General features: G+C 47.2%; 2 protein-coding genes across 11 annotated transcripts in view; one reads left to right on the plus strand and one right to left on the minus strand.

Annotated features, from left to right (window-relative positions):
* Positions 1-21,281, plus strand: part of MAP3K13 (mitogen-activated protein kinase kinase kinase 13) — a 63,941-nt gene extending 42,660 nt beyond the window's left edge. For 8 of the 9 annotated variants that reach the window (XM_021397265.1, XM_021397260.1, XM_021397262.1 and 5 more), the window contains 13 exons: positions 4,899-5,082; positions 5,564-5,755; positions 6,207-6,365; positions 7,640-7,798; positions 9,133-9,241; positions 9,514-9,623; positions 10,779-10,895; positions 11,413-11,550; positions 12,524-13,268; positions 14,713-14,783; positions 16,597-16,894; positions 17,597-17,694; positions 17,784-21,281. In XM_021397265.1, coding sequence (XP_021252940.1) covers positions 4,899-5,082; positions 5,564-5,755; positions 6,207-6,365; positions 7,640-7,798; positions 9,133-9,241; positions 9,514-9,623; positions 10,779-10,895; positions 11,413-11,550; positions 12,524-13,268; positions 14,713-14,783; positions 16,597-16,894; positions 17,597-17,694; positions 17,784-17,820 — 2,417 coding nt within the window. In that variant the 3' untranslated portion in view covers positions 17,821-21,281. Of the gene's footprint in view, positions 1-4,898; positions 5,083-5,563; positions 5,756-6,206; positions 6,366-7,639; positions 7,799-9,132; positions 9,242-9,513; positions 9,624-10,778; positions 10,896-11,412; positions 11,551-12,523; positions 13,269-14,712; positions 14,784-16,596; positions 16,895-17,596 lie in introns of all 9 variants that reach the window. The other variant, XM_021397268.1, reaches the window with a different exon arrangement.
* On the minus strand, positions 22,303-24,249 carry TMEM41A (transmembrane protein 41A). 2 transcript variants are annotated; one of them, XM_021397274.1, is made up of 5 exons: positions 24,102-24,248; positions 23,878-24,031; positions 23,635-23,796; positions 23,067-23,205; positions 22,303-22,749 (listed from the first exon to the last, which is right to left on the minus strand). In XM_021397274.1, exons 1-5 carry the CDS (start codon positions 24,197-24,199, stop codon positions 22,529-22,531), a joined length of 774 nt encoding a protein of 257 aa, XP_021252949.1. In that variant the 5' UTR covers positions 24,200-24,248; the 3' UTR covers positions 22,303-22,528. The 2 variants fall into 2 exon arrangements, with proteins under 2 accessions (XP_021252949.1, XP_021252950.1); XM_021397275.1 differs by lacking the exon at positions 23,067-23,205 and having other exon boundaries at positions 22,642-22,749; positions 24,102-24,249.

A 24,264-nucleotide genomic window follows, 5' to 3' on the forward strand; every position in this document is an offset into this window, starting at 1 on the left:
CGATTGCATACATGTATCCTTTGGGGCTACTGAAAGCTTAAGAGCTGATTATGCTATGCCTTTGGTGTCCAATTTCTCCCCTAGCATAGGGGGAGAGAAGTGGCAGATGGGAAAAGAACAAGCTGTCATTGGAATTAAGGAGATGAAATGGGTGAGATGTCTGCTCATTGAGAATGGGAACAGCCTGACCACCACTACCGAGGGGTAGAAATCTCCTGTGTTACTGTGGTCATGACACAGTTTTAATTAAATGATTTTTCTGGTGTAGACAAGTTGTAAGATAACGTGGTCAGAAAACCCAGCAGTGACATCTGAGCTGGTTCCTAAAACACTGGTTTAGTTGGGAAACGGTTCCTAAGGTGAGGTAAGAGCACTGTTAAGCAGCATTTTGGGTGAATCTAGCTTGAAATAAATTTAGAGCTTCTTCCAAGAGTCAGTCGTTTCAGTTCTTGACTCCAAGCAGGGAAACCCACCTCTGGTTGCAGAACAGCAGTTGTCTTCCTACACAGCAGCCCCTGTGTATCAGACCTGTGTGCCAAGCAGCGGTTCATTTCCATTTGGAATCCCTTCTGCAAAATTGGCTCCAAGTTATGTCCACCTATAGTAAACTTAGTGGGTCACACCTGCGTGGGTCCGTAAATAAAACTGGTGTGTGGAAGCTCCTTGAGGAGCTGGTGCTCCTAGGAGGATTACATGGGTAGCAGTAAGATGTGATGAGGTTTAGAAGAGGTGAGCGAGCTGCTGAGCAGCCTGACAGCGCCCAGAGGGGAGTGCTACCAGCCTGTCAGTGTCATGCTGTGTGGTTTGTGTGCTTGATGCTCGATGTGAAGCTGAAGCTTTCAAAGGAGATGACATTGTTTTGTTTATATATCACTATCATACTGGATGTACATTAAAAAACAACAACACAACAACAAAATCCAGTTTTACACTGAAATTACCATGATGAGAAGAAAACGAGGCCTAACGTATGTGTATTGCTTTTGAATGAATATATATTATTCATTGTTTCCAGCTCCTGATTTCCCTCATTCTGTTTTATTTGTTTGCGAAGAAGTGAGGAGTACAGATCTTTATGGTATTTAGAACAAGAAACTGTTCCTCTGTGCAATCCTTAATACTGAAAGGTGCCATTTCTAATCACAGTGATGCATGAGTGTGACATTGCAGGTACACCTTGATCCCTAGCTCTGTGCAGTGCTTCTGCAAAGCCTGGACCCATCCATGCTGCAGAGGGGCATGGGCTGCTTCCAGCAGTCCTATACATGCTGCATACCAGTGTTGTCAGACGTTCTTACCAGGTCCGACCCCTTGTACTGAGGGCTGTGGAGCTGCCAGGTGCTCTGTGTCCCTGGGGGCTCAGGTGGTAGCTCCAGGAGGGCTCCCTGGGAGGAACAGGGATCACGTTTCCCATATGACTGGGACAGCACTGTTCTCAGTGTCACCAGCATGTACAGAGCCGCAGATACGTGAATGCCCTGCAATCTGTAATCGCCACTGGACGCTTCTTTGGGAAGCAGTTTTGAAATGGCCACTGGTGTGGCAGTATGCGGATTGCTTTGGATCTGCTGTGTGTGGCCCATGTAGTTCAGCTGTGTCCTCAAAGTCTTCACTGCTGTAAAGGAGAGCGAAAAGATATTTTTTTCTCCACAATTGTGCACTTGGCCGGATCTCTGCTGTTAGACTGCTGCTGTCCAGGGATAAACTTCAAGATTTTTTCTAAAACTTGAGGATTTTGTCATACTATGGCATTCATATAGCAGCCTTAAGCTGCATCACGGAAGGCTGTAGGTGGTGGAATCACTGTCCCTGGAGGTGTTCCAGAGCTGTAGAGATGTGGCACTGAGGGACATGGTCAGTGGGCATGGGGGGGGTGGATTAATGATTGGACTTGGGGATCTTAGGGGTCTTTTCCAGCCTTAATGATTCTATGAATCTATGGTTCTGTTTTCCAAATGATCTCATTGTGCTTATTGCAACCACATTTGTACACTCCATCAGCTGTATACAAACCCCCAGTTGGTGACAGATGCATGGGATTTCCTTTATTTCGGTTGTCTGGCAGGAGGGCTGAGGCTGCAGTGCTCCTTGTTTGGAGCAGGGGCTACAGGAGCATCTCTGGCCCCTGGAGCAGCAGGGAGGTGCTGGGGCGGCCTTCCCTTCCCCTGGGAGCTCATTTGCAGCCTTGGGCTGGTGCCTTGGGTCTGTGCAGATGATCTGTCCCCTGCTTTAAGGCAGAGGGGTGTTCTGCTGCTTTCACCTCCCTTCTCCCAAGCTACATGGTTACACCATGCTGATTTTTGGAGAGCAAGGTGCTTTATGCCGTGTGCTTGTGAGTATTACCAAGCGGAACTGCTGCTCATCCTGGTGCCAGTGCTGGCAAAAGGCAGAAATTCGCTTCCAGTAGATGGGCTGGATGGCTCAGGTTGTGCCTGCCCTGCTTCCCCTGGGATACAGATTACCATCATTCTGCTCCGGTGGTTCTTAATCGCCTTAGAAACACAGGCTCTTGCATAATTCCTACCGTTATTATGCTTTATTTTATTGAGAGGTGTCCCACAGGTTTGTTTAGGCCCAGAGAAGACTGGAACATGAACTGCTCCAGCTGGTAGCACAGTGCATTGCCTCCCTGATGCTAGAAGCCTTGGCTGATGCCACTTGTTTTTATATGCATATTTTTAATACTGACCCTTGTCAGCCTCTTGTCCTTAGGGGTTGTTCCTGGGTGCAGCAGAGAACACATACATATGTATGTTTACAGTATGGCAGTATATGTGTATTTTTTAATTGGTAGGTTTGGGTTGTAGTAGAATGTGCAGGTTTGCACCAACTGCATGTAGTTCGGTGCTGTTCTCCAGCAGCCTCAGCCTCTATGCGAAGCGTCAGTACTTGTTGTGATATGGGAAACAAATGAGTCTTTGGCTATCCCAAAATGTAGTCATGTTCCATGCAGTGAAAGGGTTTTGGGGGACTTTTGTCTTACTTTATTCAAAGGGTGCTTACACACAAGATGTAGATCAACTTTTAGTATGTTCTGGTAGCAATAGGACAAGGGGGAATGGCTTTAAACTACAAGAAGGGAAATTTAGATTAGATTTTAGGAAGAAATTCTTTACTCAGAGGGCAGTGAGGCCCTGGCACTGCTGTCCAGAGAAGTGTGGGTGCACCATCCTTGGAGGTGCCCAGGGCCAGGCTGGATAGGGCTCTGGGCAGCCTGAGCTGATGGGGAGCAGGCAGCTCACGGCAGGAGTGGGACTGGGTGGGCTATAAGGGTCCTACCAGCCCTACCATTCTGTGATAACACGTAACACTGAGACCATGTGGGCTCCTGGGGCTTAGCAGTCCGCTTACTTATTGCGGCTCACAAACTGGGGTGCCACAGGGAAGTGAGTGAGAGCACTGCATGCTTTGTCCAGGAAAGGCAGTGTCCTTGCGTGTGAAGGAACAGCTATTTCAGTACAAAGGAACAGTTTCAGTGTTGCCCATGTAAACACACTGTTCATCAGCGAACACAAAACAGCAGCTGTATTTGCCACTTCTTTCAGCAACAAGGTGGCTGTCAGGTAGAAATACATCTCTGAATTTCTCTATGAATGCATTGTTATTTAAAGAACTCCTTACTAAATTCCCAGTTGTTTGCTGAAGAACAGTTACTGTAGAAATACTTGGATGTCCTGTGACCAAGACAGCGGTAGCAGCGTATTTCACACATTGATTTATAGTAGAGCCATGTCTGTGAAGCAGCATGTGCTGAGGATTGAGCTTTGCCCCGCAGAGCTGAAGGGAGTTTTTGCTGTAGGTGAGCACTGATGTAGAGCTCAGTGGGCAGAGCAGGTCCTGGGCTGGCTCTCCTTCACCCTGCCTATGGCAGGAGGCACTGCTGGGGCTGATTGCTGTGGGGAAAGTCTGTCAGGTTGGTCCCAAGGAGCCTTAGGGACACCCGTTCCCTTCGGTGGTGGCGCTGTCCCACTGCAGCTAAATGGCTTTGTGCTGACCTGACATGGGTCCATCCAGGCACACCTTTCTTTTATTTCAGAAATCAGTGTGTTCACTGTTGCTTTGGCTGCTAAATAATTCATTCTCTAAATGACAGCTTTTATCGAGTTGCAGGAAATGAATTATTGCTTGCCTTTCATCTCGATGTCTGTGGGATGTTGTGGTAGTTTCAAGGTGACTCGCGGACAGCGTAGCTTTCTGTTCTGCTGTTCTTTAAGCAGCTTAAACAGTGCTGCTGGACCATGCCAGCCGCATCCAGATAACAGTGTGCGGTACCTGAGAGGACAGCCCTGTAAGCTTTATGTGCTTGTTTGACCACTGCTATGCACAATGTTGGTGCAGGAAAGACCTGTTTCTGTGGGTGGTGGTGGTTAATGTGCTTTGTGTCGGGTAGCTTAGTGGGTATTGGTCTGGATTTTACAACCTGCAGCTTCTGACTTTCTTTATTTACTGTTTTTGCTCTTCTTCTAGGGGAAAAAAAACTTTTTCTGATGTCAGTTATGAATGTTGTATGTTTCTTATCATCTCTGCTTTACAGTGGGGTCATGTAATTATAACAGATACCATCATCCTTCAGTTTTGGAGCAGAGGAGCTGCTCCCTGAAGTGCCGCTCCATTGCCCCCACTCTGCTAAGTGGCTGCTGCCTGCCTCATCCACGTGGCTTACCCAGTGTTAGCTGTAGGGAGGTTGAGAAGAAACAGTATGGGGGCACCCAGAGAGGAGCTGGAAGAAAGGGCTGCTGGGGCTGAGCGTCCCAGTGCTGAGAGATGCCGTCTCCCACCCATGGAAAATCCACCTTGAGATATAACAGGGGAAGTGGACGGTGCTGTCTTGATGTGATCTCGTAGCAGAACGTTTTTGTGGTCTTGCTCCTTTGCGCTGTTCCTTTGCCTGTGCCTAGATACATGGGAGGTCCCGTTTGAGGAGATCTCGGAGCTGCAGTGGCTGGGCAGTGGTGCGCAGGGAGCTGTCTTCCTGGGCAAGTTCCGGGCCGAGGAGGTGGCCATCAAGAAAGTGAGAGACCAGAATGAAACGGACATCAAACACCTGAGGAAACTCAAACACCCGAACATCATTGCCTTCAAGTAAGTGGTGGAGCTTGTGAGAAACGTACCAGCACTGCCTCTGTCCAGGGAAGAGCTATTTGCGTGTGTACCCTGGGCAAGCTTGTGATTCCAGGAACTAAGTTAGATTGACTGTAGGGCAAAATGCATGGTTATTTTTTGCTTCCTTTCTCAAATCATTGTGAAAACAAAGCTATGGATGCCATCCTCACCCAGTGCTGCACTTTGCATGCAGGCTTGTAAAATGCCTGCTGGGAACCCTATGAAACTACCTACAGAGGTAGGAAATTGAAGGAATCCCACTCTTGTCATGAGTTGGATTCTGTCTGTGCAGAGTGTGGAGAAAGCATTCCCCTCCCTGTACAACTGGGAGAGCTGTTAGCATGGCCTTGCTCAAGTGGGGTGGGCAGGTTACTCTCCTGCCTCTTGATTGCCACCTTTATGAATTGCTTTGGGACTTGTACTCTTCTGATCCTCACTAGATGTGTGTTTTCTTTGACAGAGGAGTCTGCACTCAAGCCCCATGCTACTGTATTATCATGGAATATTGTGCACATGGGCAACTCTACGAAGTCTTGCGGGCAGGGCGGAAAGTCACTCCTCGGCTGCTTGTGGATTGGTCCACTGGGATTGCTAGTGGGATGAATTATCTGCACCTTCACAAAATCATCCATCGAGACCTCAAGTCACCAAAGTGAGTTTCCAGCTATTGAACGTGCCCCAGTTGCGATTTAACCATAGATGTTTCTTGTTCCTTTAGCCTGTGACAAAATTGGGATGGTGCGTTAGGAAAATACTTCAGCATGTTTTACATTCACAGTTTGCTGAGGTAAAGCTTAACAAAAACTTGGAAACGCACCCAAATATAGGGAATTTCTGGTGACTTGTTAACTTGCAATTTTATCAAGATTGATTTTTTTTTTGACTTGCAGAATTTAGAATAGTTGAGGCACAAAAAACAACTTCCCTAAAGGAAATGAGTGCAGTCACCAGTGAAAATGCACCATCTTTTTCCTTGTACTGTAATCATAAACAGCATGCCTTCATCAGCTGGTCATATCGATTAAGAAGAAATTGACTCTCACTGGCTGTTGCAGTACAAGAGAACTTGCAAAATGCTGATTTCTTTTTTTTTTTTCCTTCAGTGTTTTAGTTACACACACAGATGCAGTTAAAATCTCAGATTTTGGTACCTCTAAAGAACTCAGTGATAAAAGTACCAAAATGTCTTTTGCGGGAACTGTGGCTTGGATGGCCCCGGAGGTGATACGCAATGAGCCTGTTTCTGAAAAAGTGGATATCTGGTGAGTAGGAGAATTGTTTTAGTTGAGCATCTTCACCTTCTGTTTAACCAGTTGGTTTTCTTAGTACTTATATATTCAGCACTCTTTTCTGTCCTAAGGAATGCTCCGTTGTGGACTACTCCTTTTTCCATCAATCTAGTGCCCTGAACTGTCACTGAACCATGGGCTGTGGCAGAGGGGGAAATGATATGCAGGTGTGATACTATTAAAAATGCTTGAGGGAAAACTGAGCCTTGAAGCTCCTTTGAGGGATGACTGTGCTGTTTTCAGGGTCTTCATGGGAACTGCATCTCTGTTTCTACGTTGTTTCTGCATATTAAACTGTAGTAGCCAGGACAAATGCCCTTCTCCCTGTTTTACAGCCATGATGTTTGTTTCATGCAGGTGTAGCAGGCTGCAGCAGAGCCAGCTCTTCTAGGAGACACTCTTGGGTTGTTTTGGAAAGAAAATATACCCATTTGTCTCCTGTCCTCCCTTTGAATCACAGGTTCCTTAGGAGCAGTGCTGCTGTACTTCTACCCTCAGCTTTCTGCCTTTTAGGGTGGCTCAGGGTCAAGAATATTGTGTGGAGCATTGTGTCCAATAAAAACAGAGCTGCTGGCTTTGACTGTGAGCACTCCTTGACTCCTTTTTCTGAGTGATTTAGAGGTGGTGCTCTTTGGTGTAAACTTAAAGGTCCCTTTGGCCCATTCCTCTTCTGTGGAAGCAGTGGGGACTGCTCAGACTCCTCCTCGACATCCATTCTTCCCACAAGATGAGTAAAAATGATGTTCATGAATGCTGACAACAAATGAGAACAGCTCCTGAGCAGCTTATATGTCTGCTCTCGCTCATCCTTCACAGCATGCTTTAAAAAAAAATCTATAATCTTGTCAGGAGTCTTGAAAATCCTTTGCCAGGTCTTAATCATAACAAAGCTGAAACCAGATGAGGTTTCCTGGTAGCTTGTCCAACCAGCTGGGGTCCCTGCTTTCCTGTGGCCCGCAGAAAAGTTTGAGGGAAATATGCTCAAATTCTGTTCTTCGATTTTTTTTTTCCTTTCTTTTTCTCCCCTTCTTCCTTGTGATTTGAAATCACTGGGTTTTGAGCGTGCTTTCAGCGTATTTTTAAAATCTCACAATGAAATAGAAAAACTAGTGCTGTTTGATGTTCAGCCCAGAACTGGACAGGAGAGGAAGAGTGACCTGATGTGCGAAACAGGTTTCCAAGCTCCAGATGTTTCTGTTGAATTGAATTCACGTGGATGTTTTTCTCCCTGTTTGTTTTTCCATCAGGTCATTTGGAGTAGTTTTGTGGGAGCTGCTTACAGGAGAGATTCCCTACAAAGATGTGGACTCCTCTGCCATCATTTGGGGAGTGGGCAGTAACAGCTTGCATCTTCCTGTTCCTTCCACCTGCCCAGATGGCTTCAAAATCCTCATGAAGCAGACCTGGTAAGGGCCTGAAGCCCACACTGACCTACAGCTCACTCCTAGGGGTTAAGCTGGCAGGAGAGTTGAGCCCAGAGCATAAGGTTCTTAAATACTCTTGCACTTGTTACAAGAACATTTTGGATTCTGCTTCCTTGTGGCTGCAGGCCTGTGCTCCAGAAGGATGTTTGGAGTTCAGAGGAACTGGGAAGAGAGCTGTGTGGTTTGAGAAGGCAGGGCAGGGCTCTGGCTGGCTCCAGAGTGAAAGGATTTTTGTTTATTTGAGCACTGAAAACCCTTCTTAAGTGACTGTTTTTTAGACTGGACAGAGAGAAAGTCAAACTTTGTGTATGAAATCAGTATTTTCCACAGGTGACATAGCTATAGGAAGAGCTTTCAGTTACTTCCACCTGCCAGATGAGAGTCGAAATTCCTGGTCTCAGGTTCTGTATTAATGCTTAACCTATGTAATTTGGTCTTAACACAGAGTTTAAGTGATCTTCTGACTCTTTGTGTTACGCCAGCCATCCCCCCAAAGGCACAAAGGGGAAAACAAGCCAAAGCAGCCATGGATCTTTTCAATGCCTGTTCACCCTTGTGATCCTGAGGTGCAGCAGTTGGCAGGGTTGCAGTATATGTGCTGAGACTGATGCTCTGCCTAGCAGTGCTTCTATGCATGGCTGCAAGATGTGGGAGGTAGTTTGTGCCACTTTGAGCACTGTGTACATACTCTTGTAAGCTCACCTAGTGGAAGGAGATTTGGTGCGGAGAGGTGTCTGGAGAAGCTATTTTTTGTCCTGCACGCTGAATCTTGGTTCAGTCTTGAAGCTTGAAGATACAAATGGATTTCTATTTTAGTAGGATCTTGCACAGATGCTCAGGGTGTTACAATACTGTGTGGGCTCAGGCACATACTGTGTCAATACATTTGGTGTTTTTAGATACCCTGTTTTGTTGGATGTGAATTATTACCCTATCATTTCAATGGGATTGAACATTTCCATGGACTTAAATTAATCAGAAAATGAAATGAAATCTGTGTCTTCTTGTCTAACAAGTTAGGAGCAGTTTCAGTTTCTATTATATTTTTTGCTTTCTGACCATGTTTTCGTATTTTAGAGAGCTTTCATCTCTTCTGTTTCTGTAGGATAGATCATCACAAACCGGAAACAGAATACAAAACATCTCTAGACCTCTTTTGCACATTCAGCAAAAGACAAATCCTAAAAATGCTCCTTTGCTCTAATTTGTCAGCTACATTAGAGAACTAATTCCAATGAGAAGCACTTTCAGAAGGGCAGCAGTAGCTGGCAGTGTTAACCTTATCTCATGGTGGGCATTTGTCTGTTTTGTTCCAGGCAGAGCAAGCCCCGGAATCGTCCCTCCTTCCGACAGACACTGATGCACCTGGATATTGCATCTGCTGACGTGCTGGCTACTCCTCAGGAAACCTATTTCAAATCACAGGTAACTTTATTTTATTTTTATTTTTTGATAGATAATGCAGATATATTTTAAATGTTCAAACTGGAGTAAAAAATTGAAAAGATAATGTGAAATTGTTGAAACTAGACGTGCTACAATGTTATTTCTTCTAGCTGAATTACTTTGGGTAAGATGTTTTCATCCCAAACATGCAATTTTCTGCAGACACAAAGAATGTTGCCCAGAAGCTTTTATTTGGTGCAACCAGAGATCATAAGCCTTTGTAAATACCTCAGAGTAAATTGCTTCCCTAGGCTGAATGGAGAGAAGAGGTGAAGAAGCATTTTGAGAAGATTAAAAGCGAAGGAACCTGTATCCACCGGCTAGATGAAGAATTGATTCGCCGTCGAAGAGAAGAGCTGAGGTCAGTTGATAGACTTGTTTATTGCTCACTTACCCAATCCAGCCTTCTCTCCTCCAGTGACATGATCCCAGCTCCCTTAGCCTCTCCTCATGGATCATGTGCTGCAGCCCCCACACAGCCTTCATGCTATTCTGTTACTGATTGCCCCAAAACAGGACTTGGTGCTCCCAGGGACATAAATTCAGGCAACCTAAATTCCTCATGAATTCAGAAACTCATGCAGCTCCTGCAGGAGCTTTGAGTAACTGGTGGAAAGCTATAGATTGAGGAACAGGGGGAACTGTTCCTGCTCTTGGGCTGCCTGAACAGTTTGCTCTAAGCAGGAGAGGGGCAAAGGCTTATGTGCTTACCAGGAGATATTTCTCTCTGAGTTTTGGTGTTTCTGATAACGGCGCAGAAGCTGATAGATCTCTCTCACTGAGAAATGTATCTTGCAATTTGCTGTGAGCTTTCTCATCCCTGACACTTTATTTGGATTATTTGTTTACCAACAAGTGAATACAATCCAATTTATCATCCCACTGAAACTGATTGTGAATGCTAGACCAACTTAAAAATGAAAGCAGGATGTTTATTTAAGAAAGCAAAATGTTATCTTCTATTATATAGATTTGCAAATATAGTTATGACAGAGAAATGTCGAATGCCACGTGTGTCAAGCTGGAGAAATCAAAGGAAGCCTTGTCCAGCCGGCTTGCTGTAGTTGTTCATCAATGTTTCTTAGCCTTAGGAAGCTTTCAGAGGCCACGTTTTCCAGCTGTGGTTTGAGATGTGTTATGCAATTGTACCATAGCTATAAGGACATACTGCTTTTTATGAAATGCAAACTGATTTCTTCTGTGCAAACAGGACAATTAGGGCTTGGCTGAAGGGCTTACGGATGCATGTGAGGCATTTGCAGCTTCCCTAATGAGAAAGTGTTGCCACTCGTTCAGGACTGTGAAACACTTTATAAACTGTATCATAATTTATTCTTGGTATCAGGCTCTTAATTTTAATTTGCTATTAGCTCTATATTGGGTTCACAAACAATGCTATACTGCTGGCAAATTTGACTTATAGGTAACCTTTTCCTCAGCCTTGTTTCCTTATTCTCCTGCCTTGATCTGCAGACATCAGGCTCTGGAATCATGATTTTTGTTTTCTGATTTTCAGACACGCGTTGGATATCCGTGAGCACTACGAGAGGAAGCTGGAGCGAGCCAACAACTTGTACATGGAGCTCAGCGCTATTATGCTGCAGCTGGAGGTCCGTGAGAAGGAGCTCATAAAGTATGTATCTATGGGCTGAATGGCCTGCCACACACATGGCAATTTGCACGCTGGACAATAAACCAATGCTTCATTTCTAAAATACATAGGAGTACTTAAAGATTTAGTATTCCCTGACATTATTCCAGGGCTAAAGAGAGGGCTAGCAGGCACTGATAGGTCCCTTAAGAGTAGAGCACTGCAGACCACTTAATGCACATATCTTTATACCATGTTTACTGGCTGAGAGAAAGGCACCTTTCCCATTTGATGTTGGCATCCTTTGGCCCCTTTGTAAAGAGAAAAGTATTGCTGTTCTGGACTGTAAACCAGGGCTGTGTTCCAACTGCCTGATCTCTGCAGAGAGAATTTAGAAAATGACTATGTCCTTTCCCAGAACAGTGTGTTGTGTTGCACCCAGCCATCGCTGAGAAACAGGCACTCAGTGTGCTCACTGTACAGCTGTGGTTCTTTCCAGCAGGAGCTGCAATTGGATAGAGTGAGAACTGATCTGCTTTATTCTTGCTAAATGTTTCAGAAGGGAACAAGCAGTGGAAAAGAAATATCCTGGGACTTACAAACGCCACCCAGTCAGACCAATAATCCACCCCAACACAGTGGAAAAGCTGATGAAGAGGAAAGGGGTCTCCCATAAACCGGGCAGCCAGACTAAACGGTAAGAAGTAACAGCCTCATTCTGTGCCCGCAAACAATGGTAGATCTCCACTGAGATGAGCAAACAGCTGACTTCCCTTTGGATCTGATCACACAGGACAGGCCGAAGGAGTGTTCACTCTTGAGCCTGGTCTGATCGTCAGAACCACAGCTGTTTAATTACCTTCAGGTAAAAGGGATGAATCCTGCCTTTACCTCTATCTGGGCAGCTCTCTGGAGCTGATTGGTCCGTATGACTTTTTCACAGGTGATGGTGTTTTCATAGGAGATATCTCATCTGTATCTTGAATTCTGGAGTCCAATTAAAGAACATTCAGATAATCCCTGACTTGGATGACTGTAAGCAGGATGAGGGCTTGTGGAAATGAGCCTGCCCTCAGAGAGTCTGGATTCATTGTTGAGAAATGAAATAGGGATTTGGGAATTCGTGCTGTCCTTTCAGCTATTTCCTCTCTGCATGACTTTCAGAAAATGAGGTTTTTTTGAAAAGTTGTTGCCTTTTTTCTGTTTTCCAGGATTTCCAAGAGTTAGAGAGTCCTGATTAATAGTGAATAATGACTTCCAAATTAATGCTAATATGTGCCTCTAAAGTGGGCTGGCTGATACCATCAGCAGATTAGGGTCCTATTGTGCTGAGCATTGTATGTGCACATAGTGAAAGATGTGCCCTACACGGAGATCTCAGAGTGGAAAAGAGCAATGTGGGGAGCAGATCATCAAAGTGTGATGGAAGAAAAGGAGTATGTGGTTGATACTGGGAAGAGCAGCAAGATGGGCTGAACAGAAAGGGCATTGAGTGGAGGCAGCCAAAGGAACCTAAACACAGAAGTTAGACTGCTGGAAGGAGGGAGGCATGTAGACTACAGAAAGCAGACTATGCTTATGGCTATGGTTGCCTCTCCTATGGCTCCAAGCTGATGATGTCATTTCTTAGTTTGTGGTCCGATGTTAAACTTTTGCTGTCTGTCTCTCAGACCAGATCTACTGAAGTCAGAGGGCATACCCAGCGCAGAAGCAGCATCCAATGGCTCACCAGTCTCAGGAAGTCCCAAAATGTCAACGCTGAGTGGCAAAAGTCGCTACCGCAGTAAGCCACGTCACCGCCGAGGGAACAGCAAAGGCAGCTACAATGATTTTGCAGGGATCTTGAAAAACCAGCCAGTGCAAGATGATGCACCCCCACCTCCACCTCATAATCATTCTCATCACCCTGGTCTACCACAGCAGCATGGCCATGGCCATCCCCACGGTCATCACTCACGGCTTCATGCCCATGGACAAGATATTGCCAACTGTGCAAACAACTTACGGTACTTTGGCCCCGCAGCAGCGCTGCGGAGCCCACTCAGTAACCATGCACAAAGGCGGATGTCTGGTTCCAGCCCCGATCTCATCTCCACTGCCATGGAAGCAGATTGCCGGAGGAATCTAGAGAGCAAAGAGAGCAAAGATGATCACTGGGAGTGTTGCAAAACAGATCAGTACAATTCCTGTCTCCAGTGTAGGGAAGAGGACAGTGATCAGGTACAGATGTCATCTGTTGAAACAGGAGTGAGTCATTCTCAGTCACCAACGTCTGTTTCCCTATATGAAAATGCGCAGTACATTGAGAAGATGGAGGAAGAGGACTTCAGCAACTGCACGTCAGCGTCTGCTCTAGGCACACCACAGCACATGGCTTCCTCAGTGCTACCTTGCAAAGCAAGACCCATTCAAAAGGTAAGGGTGGCATGGTGATTTAGAAAAAAAATAAGGCTTCCTCATCTTTCCCTTCTGCACCAAAAGAGTATTAGAGTTACAAGTACAACTTTTATCTTAGAGATCATGCCAGTGGGAACTTTGCTTTGTGATCTGGGCATTCTTTCACAATCAATTTTATTGAGAAGTAATGTATCAGAGAGTGTTGCTAACAATGAGCCTTGTCAGATGCCTCTGATAATGCCTCAGGATGTCCCAAAATTGCAAAAAACCCACTGAATCTTTGTTGTTGAAACAGTCTCATAACGTTTTCAAGCCTTTCTCAAAACAAAGGAGGGGATAAATGCATTCTTTTGTTGACATTAAATACGTCGCGGTTTCAGTGAGCATCTGTAGCACTGCTATGTCTCGGAACAGAAATACAGCCTTGGCCATGGTCTTGGGAAATTGCCCTTTTGTAGCACCTGTGAGACACCATCCTCCTTGACTGAAAGTTGTGGTTCTGGGTTAGCAGATTTGCTTGAAATATATGAGCACTAAGCACACTGACCTGGGACTGCCAGAGTCAAAAAGGTGTTACGGCACAGCTGTACAGAAACAGATCTTTATTCCGTCTCTTCCATCCAAGTGGTAAGAGAGGAAAGAACTGGTCTGAGTTCAAGGAGAAGGGAAACTAAGTGTAGGCAGAAAAGGGAAGGAAAAGAGGAGACCGGAACCAAGAGTATGGTTTGGAGCCCAGAATGAAAAGAGGAAGAGCTCATATTGTGTGTATATATATGTATATATGGTGGCCTTGCCTGCGGCAGGGGGATTAGAGCTTGATGATCCTTGAGGTCCTTTCCAACCCAAGCCATTCTATGATTCTGTGATATTACAAGAAGATAGAAGCAGAGTCTGAACTGGGGCTTGGCAGGTTAGGATGAGAGGAGGCTGTGTACCTCCTTACCTAGTGTAGGGAGCATATTTAGATGGGAAAACAAAAACAAAAGTCTTTGTGCTCTCTGAAGCAGAAAATGGAACAAAACTCCAGTTTTCCAGTTAGCGAAACCCACTAGCAAAGGGATGTCATTGCCAGTGCTGCTCTGGGTAGGCTCACATGGAAGAGGTTGAAGTGGTAAAGCTAAAGAGTGCCGGATCAACTCAACAATTTATGTGGATTTCAGTGAATTACTTGGTTTGCTTCTGTTTGGGGGAGTATGTGAAATCCAGAACATTATGTTCTCAGTGCCTGAAGTATTTCTGGTTTATTTCTAAGTCAGTCACTCCAAATTCAGAAATGGCAGCATTAGGACTGCGTGAAATAATGTCCAGGTAGGACCAAGTCCGAGTCAGTTCTATTTTTGTCCGGTTGGTTGCAGCCTACTAGCACAGTGACTTTGTCCTAGTGAACCGAGGGGCAGCCGTGAAGTTGCATGTTTGTTCTTCCACAGTTGTGCTATCATTCTTGTCCTTTGTTTTCTGCCAGAGTGGCGATGACTCCTCAGAAGAGGAAGAGGGCGAAGTAGACAGTGAAGTGGAGTTTCCTCGTAGACAAAGGTAAAAGGTGAATTCACTCTAATCTCTCTTTGGTAGGACAAATTTCAGCAGAACTGTCATAGCAACTGCACACCAGCTGTGCTGGCAAAAGAACAGAATCGCATTCAGCGCGTCCCATCTGCCCTCAGTGATCCTTCATGTTGACTCACTGTTTTCAGCCTGTTCTGTTATCTCCAGCATGGCTCTCCTGTTGCAGGCTGTTCACAGCACAACTTGATCACACTTGTTTAGCAAGAGGTAGAGTGATTCAGGCTGTAAAAATAAGCTGCTGCATCTGTTTCACCACAGTCAAACTGACTGGTTGTTGGGACCCTCTGTGGACTCTTTCAAAAGTTGTGTTAACTGTTTCTGCAGTGGGGCTGACTCCAGAACCTTCATGGTTACATTCAAGGAGCTAAGTGAGAGCACAGCAGGTCAAATTTGATGGAATTGCCTATAAAATAAGATACTTGGAGTCTTACTTAAGCATTTGTAATAGCAGGCCCTACAGGCCTGTGCTCTTGAAAGAGATTGTAAATTGTTGCAGTAACTTTATGAAAACCACTGCTTGAAGTGCAAAAGTGATCCAGAGGGCAAACAAGTTAAGGGTTATTAGGAGAGGAGCAGAGAAGATAAAAGCCATTGTATTCATTCACAGCACACCTACAGCTTGAATCCTAAATGCATTACCCCAATTAAATGACTGTGATTGAGTTTGAGAAGGTACAGAGAAGGGTGACAAGAATAGTTAGAGCTGGTTTCCACAGAAGAAGAAATTAAATCCATGAGAAGTCTTTGTCTAGCAGGAGGAGATGCTATAATGGAGGTACATGGAATTGAAACTTAAGTGGAGAAGGTAAACAAGTAAAGATTCCTCACATTCAAGTTAGGGACACCTAATGAAGCAAACAATGGATTGAAAATGAATATAGAGTGCTTTTTCCATCCAAAACATTTCAAACGTGCAGTTCAGTGTCAAGGAGTGCTGTGGAAATTGAACCATAAACAAGTTGTAAGTGTTAAATTTATGGAGAGTTGGTCCATCAATGGCTGTTAACAAACACGATCATCCAGGCTTGATCTTCAGCTCAAAAGCCTGAGCACAAGCCAGGAAGATATGCCAAGAGAAAGCTGGCTCTGTCTGCACACCCTGCTCTCATACTTCTCCTGATTATTTCTCCTTGCTGAGAGTTGGAGATAGAATGCTGGGCTAGATGAGCTTTCTGTTCTTGTGTGTGAGGTTGTTGCTTCTTCTGTGATTCACTGTCTTGGGGGACAAGTTACCTTTCCTGAATTCAATGTGATGACCTGTTGTGGGTCTCCTGGCATGTTCACTCAGATGATATTTTGTACTGTGCTGTTAAGTACCAACATCAGGTGATTTCCACGTTCAAGCAACGTGCACATACTTAAATTGTAGGCTGGCTGTTGGGGCTGCTGCCAGGTGGTGCAGATATTACAAATTCAGTTAGCTTGAACCCTACAATATAGCCTTTCTTTGGGGAAAGGGACTATTACAGAAAAATAGGCTGCAGAGTAGATCAGCCAGTATGAACGTGTAGGAGGTGAGACCAAAGAAGAACAGCTGAATTTAAAGATGCAAATCTTAAACTAACTCGTTTAAAAGGTGGTAGATTTCCATAGTTCCAAAATAGGAAAGGCAGCCCAGTGCTGCAGAGCTCTTGCTGTCAGCTTTGCAGATCAGTTATGACTCAACTGATGTGTACGTATGGTGGAAAGAGGCTCTGGTGCCTAACACTGCACTCGGGAAGCTGCTTTTCCTCTGCAATGAGAAGCACTGTGATAGAAGCTGAACTACTCTTCTGGTTTGCAGACCTCACCGCTGCATTAGTAGCTGCCAGTCCTACTCAACCTTCAGTTCGGAGAACTTTTCAGTGTCAGATGGAGAGGAGGGGAACACCAGTGATCACTCGAACAGCCCGGATGAGCTGGCTGCCAAGCTGGAAGATGAACTGGCTGAGAAGCTGGAGGACATGTTGTCCCAGACTCCAGAGATCCCCATTGAAATCTCCACCCAGTCTGATGGGCTTTCAGACAAGGAGTGTGCTGTGCGGAGAGTCAAGACTCAGATGTCTCTGGGGAAACTTTGTGCAGATGAACACAGCTGTGAGGTGAGTTGTGAGTTTCCCAATCCCCTCTTCAACTCATTGGTTAATTAAAAAAAAAAAAAAAAAAAAAAAGGAAAAAAAGAGGAATCCAAGGACCAGGAACCAGGATGACTGCCTAGGAAATGCTGTAGATGTACTACATGAAGGAGATGGTCTGAATACCTGGTCTTTCTTGCACTTGGCCAAGTAAATAGATGGGGTGAAAGTAGCACAGAAAAAGCTGAACATAATCTGCCAGTCAGGATGAGTGCAATACTGGGAGGTCATCAGATTTGCAGTTGCATTAAGTGGGATTTAAAAAATAGCACACAAAACAGATAATGAAGTGGAAGGGATATCAACTGTCTGCCTCATACTTACCTGTTGGCAGACCAGTGACGAAGCTAGAACAGTTTTCTTTCTCATACTGTCTTTGTAGTGTTCAGGAGAGGGAGGGCAGAACCTGCTGCACCATTCTCTCATACCCCTGTCTGTATGTGGTAATGGTGCTCTGAGCAGATATTTTTCTGTGTCTCCTCCTCGAGGGGTAGAGAAGTGACCTTTGGTAGTGCACTTGCGTGCTGTTGACATCTCCTTTGTGTTGCCAGCTCATCCTTCTCTGCTGGTGGTGACCTTTACCAGTCTCCTGTTACAGTCTGGGATGGTGTGGTTGATCTGCAGGGCAGGATTGTTGCTTAAATATTTCCCTTTCCTTTTGCTTTGCAGAACCCAGCACAGTTTGGAGAATCAGACTGTGACTCTTCTGAAGGGGAGTGTTCTGATGCCACAGTCAGGACCAATAAGCCCTGCAGCTCTGCTACTTGGTAATACAGATCCTCCCCCAAAGCTTCCTGATACTGGCATTTTGATTTCCCTGAGATTCCACTTCATTCCCCTTCATCACACTTTACAGGAAGAGACGATGTTTCTCCTTCCCACCCCAGGAGTGATTTGCAATAACCTGAATCTCTGGAAAATGTCCAAATGAAATTAATTCTCTTTGAGCATTTCAATCAAGAATGGCAGGGATGTATTTTATTGAATAATCTAGTTACTGTAACATGGATATTTATTTTTTTGACATTTTAACACTTTTTACTGTAAAGAGTGGATTGTATTTATAGACACACAGACTTGTTGCAAAAAAAAAAAAAAGTTCAGAAAGCAAGCACATTACAGAGAAACATCCTGGGAGTCCTGCCTGGACAGCTTTGTGTACAGACGTGGGGGATTCTGTTGCTGCTTTCACAGGGGACCAGGCCTCACGGCCCTGAAGACTGGAGAACAGATCAAGAAAACTAAACCACTCCGTCTTATCAAATGAGGACGTGTAAAAAGACCTTACTCTAAGGTAACCTGTGAACAAAGTGAATTCAGTATAACCAGCTGGGTCATTTTTTAATCAGAAGGTGGACGTGTTCCTGGAGAAAACTGGTACCGAGGTGCTAACATCCAGGGTCTTCTGAGTCAATGCATCCCCAGGAATGTAATAATGGGTTTTATTTTAAGGGTTTTTAGTTTCTTTTTTTAATCAACATATTGTTGTGAGATCCTGCAAATGTATTCTAACCTCGTCCTCTCAAGAATTGGTATAAGAGCACTTCTTAACATCGTCCTTGCTTCACTCTGGCAGTGTTGATCTCCAGTTGAGCAGGGAAACCTCCTTCAGATGCAGTGTGCCGTTTCCCAGTTTACTTCCTCCTCTTACCTCCTGTCTGTTTCAGTCAGCTAAAGAAATCAATCAAATCAGTGTTGGAAAAGGAAGAACCTGCAAATGGTGGAAAGCAAGTTCTGCAGAGCCCGAGCACTCTTCTGGGGAGGAAACTGGAGATGCGTGTGCTGGACTTGGAGAAGCAGCCTCTCACCTACAACAGCATCAATAACCAGCAGAGAGCTGTGTGTTGGGGGGGGGAAGACTGGGAATCACTGGCCTAGATCCGAGCATCAGCCCTGCTCCGTCTCCTTACTGTACATTCTTAGAAGCATTCATAGCTGCCTGCCCTTCATGTCAGGCTTGGTGCAAATCAGGTTGCACAGGGAACCTTGTGGCTGTGGCACAGCTGTGTCTTGGGTGTATCCTGAGGCCTCTGTTTCTTCGAGCTGAAACTCTACAGGTGAAAGTGAGGATAATACCGGTATGTGGACAGGCCGAGGCATTGGCAGACGAGAAAAGCTTGTTCTCTGATAGAATTCATAGTGCCTTCCCTTCAAACACTACTCTTCTAAATCAATATTTAAAGAGAACAAAACAATAGAGCACGCCCTCCCCTCCCTTCCCCTTAGCTGATCTTTCCCCTACACGAGCTTTCACTCTGCCCTTCGTAGCGTGCTGGCTGACACAGCCGGTGCTGCCCTGCAGCCTGGCACACCAGCCTGAGATGAACGGCAGGAATGGACCATGGACAGGTACTTCTGTTGCTTTGTTTGTTTACATTTTATGTTAAAATATTGGTTTGAATTTATCTGTGGTAATTTATAGCCTCGTGGCAAAATGAAGGAAAATGTCTTATACAGAGAGCAGTATTGTATGAGTTAAATTATCCCATATTTTTAAATTTTGTAGCTGGACTACACACAGATCTTAAGTTATGATGTTATTTTATTATTTATTATCATTTCTGTAGATCAGAAGGTTGGCTTCACTGCTAGCACAATTGTAATCTGTTTGTGTGATGTTACCTTCTCCCTGGTCACTGGGGGAGATTGGATCAGAGCTGGTCTCAGTGGCTGTCAGTAGCTGCTGCCTCCCGTGCTTCCCACGGGTGCTGTCACCCTATGGCAGGGAACCTGGCACAGCTGGTCAGGGCGGGATGGCTGCAGCCAGCCTGTGAGCCCTGGGGTATTCCTTGTGGGGATGCTGCAGTTGCTTGTGTTGCTGTTAGAGTTGGCGGCCCATGAGCTGGTGGGGAACGGTGAGCAGGGAGCGAGTGGCTGTTGTGTTGGTCACAAAGGGAGTAACCTTTACAGATCCCCTGGCAAGAGCATCCACAAGGACAGGCAGAGAGGTGGGCAGTTACTGCTGGCACATGGTGGATCACTGCTGCAGGACCGTCAGACTGTGGAGATAGCTCACCCTGCCTGCAGCAGCAATGCTCAGCTCTGGGCCGAGACAGAGCGTGGAGGGGAGTGAAGTCTTGTCTGGTTTGTTTCTTGTTTCCTCTCTTCCATCACTCATTCTTCTACCCAAATGCCTCTCCCGTGGCTGGCGGCACGAGGTGGTGGCAAGGCCAGAGCTGGCTTTGCTGTTGTGGTGTGGGAGAGATTTTGGTGCAGATGAAGTGGTGCAGGTGGTTACCCAGCAAGCTGGAGGCCAGGGCATGAGAATTCAGCAGTGCAGAATCGTGCATGTAACATACACACACAAAGAAAAAGATCAAACTACTCCATAAAGAGAAGGTGAGAACTACCATCACATGTATCATCATACCCCCAGGCAGCCCTGCCGCAATAGGCCCACAGCAGAGCTGCCTCCAGCTCAGGCCTATCTCAATCTCTGTGCAGGGACTTCAGTCTGTGCTAACTCCGTCCCTACCAAAAAGATCCTATTGGGCTTTTGGTAGCCGCAGTCTCTGCTCACAGCTTCACAACGTGCTGAAACTCCTCTGGGCCTGCAGTGATGCAGAGGCCTTGGTGTGTGGGATCTTGGGACCTTTCTGGCCAGCTGTCCCGGGGAAGTGGTGGTTGCTCCCTGCCTTGCCCTGGGACATACTGGCCCGTTTTGCAGCTGGAGAAGCAGAGCTGAACCCTGCTGCAAACACTGCAGCCACACACAGGCCTCGTTTCTTTGCATGCCCAGCTCATTGCACCGTTATGTCCAGCTTCACCACTCCTCGTAGCTGCTGCCTACTATGCAGTGTCCCTCCGGGAGTGCTGCTAGGGCTGCCCCTTCCTTGTGTGAACACACAACCCTGTACTGGTAAAGGTGTAATCCCAGCCCTCTGCCTGCACATGCCCCATGTGCTCGGCTGTGTAGCGGGGCTCAGCAGTGCCCTGCCTGCCTGGGACCGCTGTGCTCTGCTTGGTGCCACTTGCCCAGATCTGCACACGGACATGATCTCATGTGCGGTTCTGTGCACTTTCTCTTCTTTGCAGTAACACCGTGTTTGCAGGACAGAAGTAAACCGTGTTCCCCTTCCAGCATCCTGACTTCCCTAAGCCAGTTCTTGTGGCTGCTGACAGCTCCTGAACACTAGCCTAGATTTTCTCCCAGAGCTGAATGTTGCCTTCCCCACTGTCGTGTTAAGTAACCATTTCATTTTGGCCCTGTCCAGTAGTGTTCATCTCTCTCCTCCCTGCTCTGCGGATTCCTGATACAAACTTGATTTTTTTGTATTGAACAGTGTACAGTGATGGAAACAAGAATGACTATCAAAGCAAACAATGCATGGAATAAAAAGCCAGTGTACTTCAATGTTTTTCAGGCTGGTCTGGTATCTGGGAATGGTTTGCAATATGCTTTGGGATAAAGTCACAGTCTTTCAATAATTAACGAGATGTTAGCCAGCAGTTTGTTCTTAAGTTGCCTGTCTCTAACCCCAGCTGAGCTGGAACTACCCAGAGCTCTGAGTACCAGGTATGATGGCGCACAAGTAGATTTTAAGCACCCAGGTGTCCCCGGGCAGTGACCTTTACTTGTGGCAAGCTGCTTTGCTGTGAGCTGGGTAGCTGAATCCTGAGAACTTTGCCCTTTACTGTCCAGGTCGCTTCCAGCCCTGGCTGCTGTGGTGGAAGAAGCAGCTCCCTGTTGGACCTGATGCACAGAGACACTTCCTGGCTGTCCTCAAAACCTGGATGTTTTCACTGTAGGATGTGTGCAACTTTGCAGTGACAGGCAGAGTCTTCTGAATCTGGGAAAGCTCTCCTGTGGAAGGTACAGGGACAAGCTAGTGACTCTGAAACATTACTTTTAACTTGCTACTTGTACCTCTGCATCTAACAGCGCAGAAGTAGAATTTTTTTTCGTTTTATGCCAAAAATACAGAATAGGTATTGGTGGGGAGAGGGCTGGGGGAGGAAGGAACACAGCCTGAGAGAGCTGGGATATGCTGCTTTTAGAAAGGCAGTGAAAAAAAGCCAAGGCTTCTGCTGGCACAGCTGAGTGCAGCACTGCCTCACCGCAAGCAGGCAGCTGCTGGCTGCCACAGCAGTTACGCTGCTGGGACCAGCCGGGACTCCCCCTCCTCCTGGAGCGCTGCTGCACCGACACCTGAGCTGGACTTGTAGAGACGCACAGACCTCGGGAAGCCTGGGGCTCGGGCTGGCAGGGAGACCACAGGAGCGTGGTGCTGGGCCAGGAGGGACAATTTGTCTTCCTCCAGGGATCCCAGTACTACTGCCTTTCTGTCAGTTGCTAATACATTTGCAACAGGCTGGCAACACCTGCTGGCACAGCAAAGATGCAGGCCGACTTAAAAGGACACAGGCAATTTACCTCCAGTGTTCACCAAGTTTCCTTCTATTACGTTTTCAGTGCAGATACATGCACAATAAAACATTCATTAAAAAGGAGAACATTACACCTCCTCTTAGATGAGGAGAACAGTAAAAGCTGCAATTGCCCATGGTCCACAGGGACACAGCATGCAGAATATAACCCACAGGAACAGAGACCTGCAGCTTTTGTGAGGCAGTCCCCCATCACCTGGGTCATCTGAGCCATCACATGCTCTTCTTGCCATTGAGTAATGGAGCATGCTCGTCTTCATCCAGCTTTAAGTGCTTCTTGCTGTATTTCTTGATCAGAGTCCCTGGTATCAATGCTACCGTAGCCATTAGAAGCAGTTTGAGCAGCGTGTCCCAAGAGAAAATGGCATCCAGAGAGTTGATCTGTGACAGAATGGCTCCTGTCTGTACACAGATAAAGTTATAGGGTGTAAGACCTGGAAGAATCAGAGCAAAAAAAGCCAGTTAGCATCCCCTTTGCCTCCATGCAAGAACGCCAAATTAGCCCAAATGCATCCATGCCCAAAGTCAGATGCGCGTCTGTGTTTGTAACAGAAAGAGAAGGGCATGATACAAAACTTTGCTGTGCTGCTGCTGCACCCACATTTACAAGAGGAGCAGTGTGAATGTGAGCAGTTAAGTGGGGCAGCAGTCCCAGCTAGGCCCTGCTGCTCTGCCTTCCCCAGCCCAGGGCTTGGTGCTGAGGAGGAGGCATTGCCACTGTGTCCCCTCTGCCAGTGCCCCCAGGCCTCACCGATGAGAACGGAGAAGAAGAACTGGGATATGGGGATGTTCAAGATGGGTGCTGAGAGATTCAGAAACCAATTTGGTGTCATGGGGAACAGCCTCAGGAACAACAGGAAGAAAAACAGGCAGCTCCTGTTCTCTTCGACCTGTCAAGAGAAATGCTCCTCGTTATCTGTTAGTCAGACAGCAGTAACAGGGGCATGGCCCCAGCAACAGAATGGCTTGGCAGGGACCTAAAGATCACCCAGTCCCAACTCCTGCTGTGGGCTGGGTGCCCCCCACCAGCTCCGGCTGCCCAGGGCCTGGCTCTGAGCACCTCCAGGGATGAAGCAATGTACATCTACCCAGAGCCCAGCAGCCCACAACATAACCGGTCCAGAACTGCTGGAGAGTGCCAAATGCGCAAACGTGGGAGCCCAGCGGTGGGCCACCCCTGTCCACACGAGCAGGGAAAACGAGATCTGACCTGAACGAGAGATCGGGAGGTGCACAGCACGGCTGCTTCAGCCGCCCCGCAGGGACTCCCCGAGCCCAGCGCAGCCCCCGCGCGGTACGCGCACAACCGCGGCCGTTACCTTTCTCTGCAGCAGAGCCACTTTATCAGGAAAGTACCGCACAACCAAGCGCTTCCCAAAGGCGCCGGACAGCAGGTAGCAGCAGGTGGCTCCCAGGGACGTCAGGGCCGAGCAGAGCACCAGCCCGATCCACGGCCCGAACAGCGCTCCGGCGAGAACGTTCTGCGGGGAAACAGCGCGCTGACAGCCGGGCCACGGCCCCGACGGCCCGCGGCCCGCAGCCCGGCCCCGCTGGCGCCCTACCAGCAGGCTGGAGCCGGGGATGGCGAAGCTCTGCTTGTAGAGGTAGGCGGCGCAGAACAGGGCCACCGCCGCCCCGCGGTGCCGCCGCTCGTAGTCCCGCAGCGCCTCGGCCAGCTCCCGCAGCTCCTCCAGGTCCGAGGGGAAGCGCAGCGGCCTGAGGGGACACGCGGCGAGGAATCGCTCCGCCAGCTCCGGCCCCGCCTCCCCCTCCGGCCCGCACCCACCTGCCCGCCTGCCCCGCGCCCAGCCGCGCCGACAGCAGCCACAGCGCGACCGTGCAGCCCGCGAAGACGAGCAGCAGCCCGACCAGCCGCCGCCACATCGCGGCACCGCGCCCGCCCCGCCCCGCCCCGGGCGCCGCGCAGGCGCAGTGCAGCCGCTGGGGGC

The sequence above is a fragment of the Numida meleagris genome, chromosome 4, assembly GCF_002078875.1.
Source record: "Numida meleagris isolate 19003 breed g44 Domestic line chromosome 4, NumMel1.0, whole genome shotgun sequence".
Lineage (NCBI taxonomy): Eukaryota > Metazoa > Chordata > Aves > Galliformes > Numididae > Numida > Numida meleagris.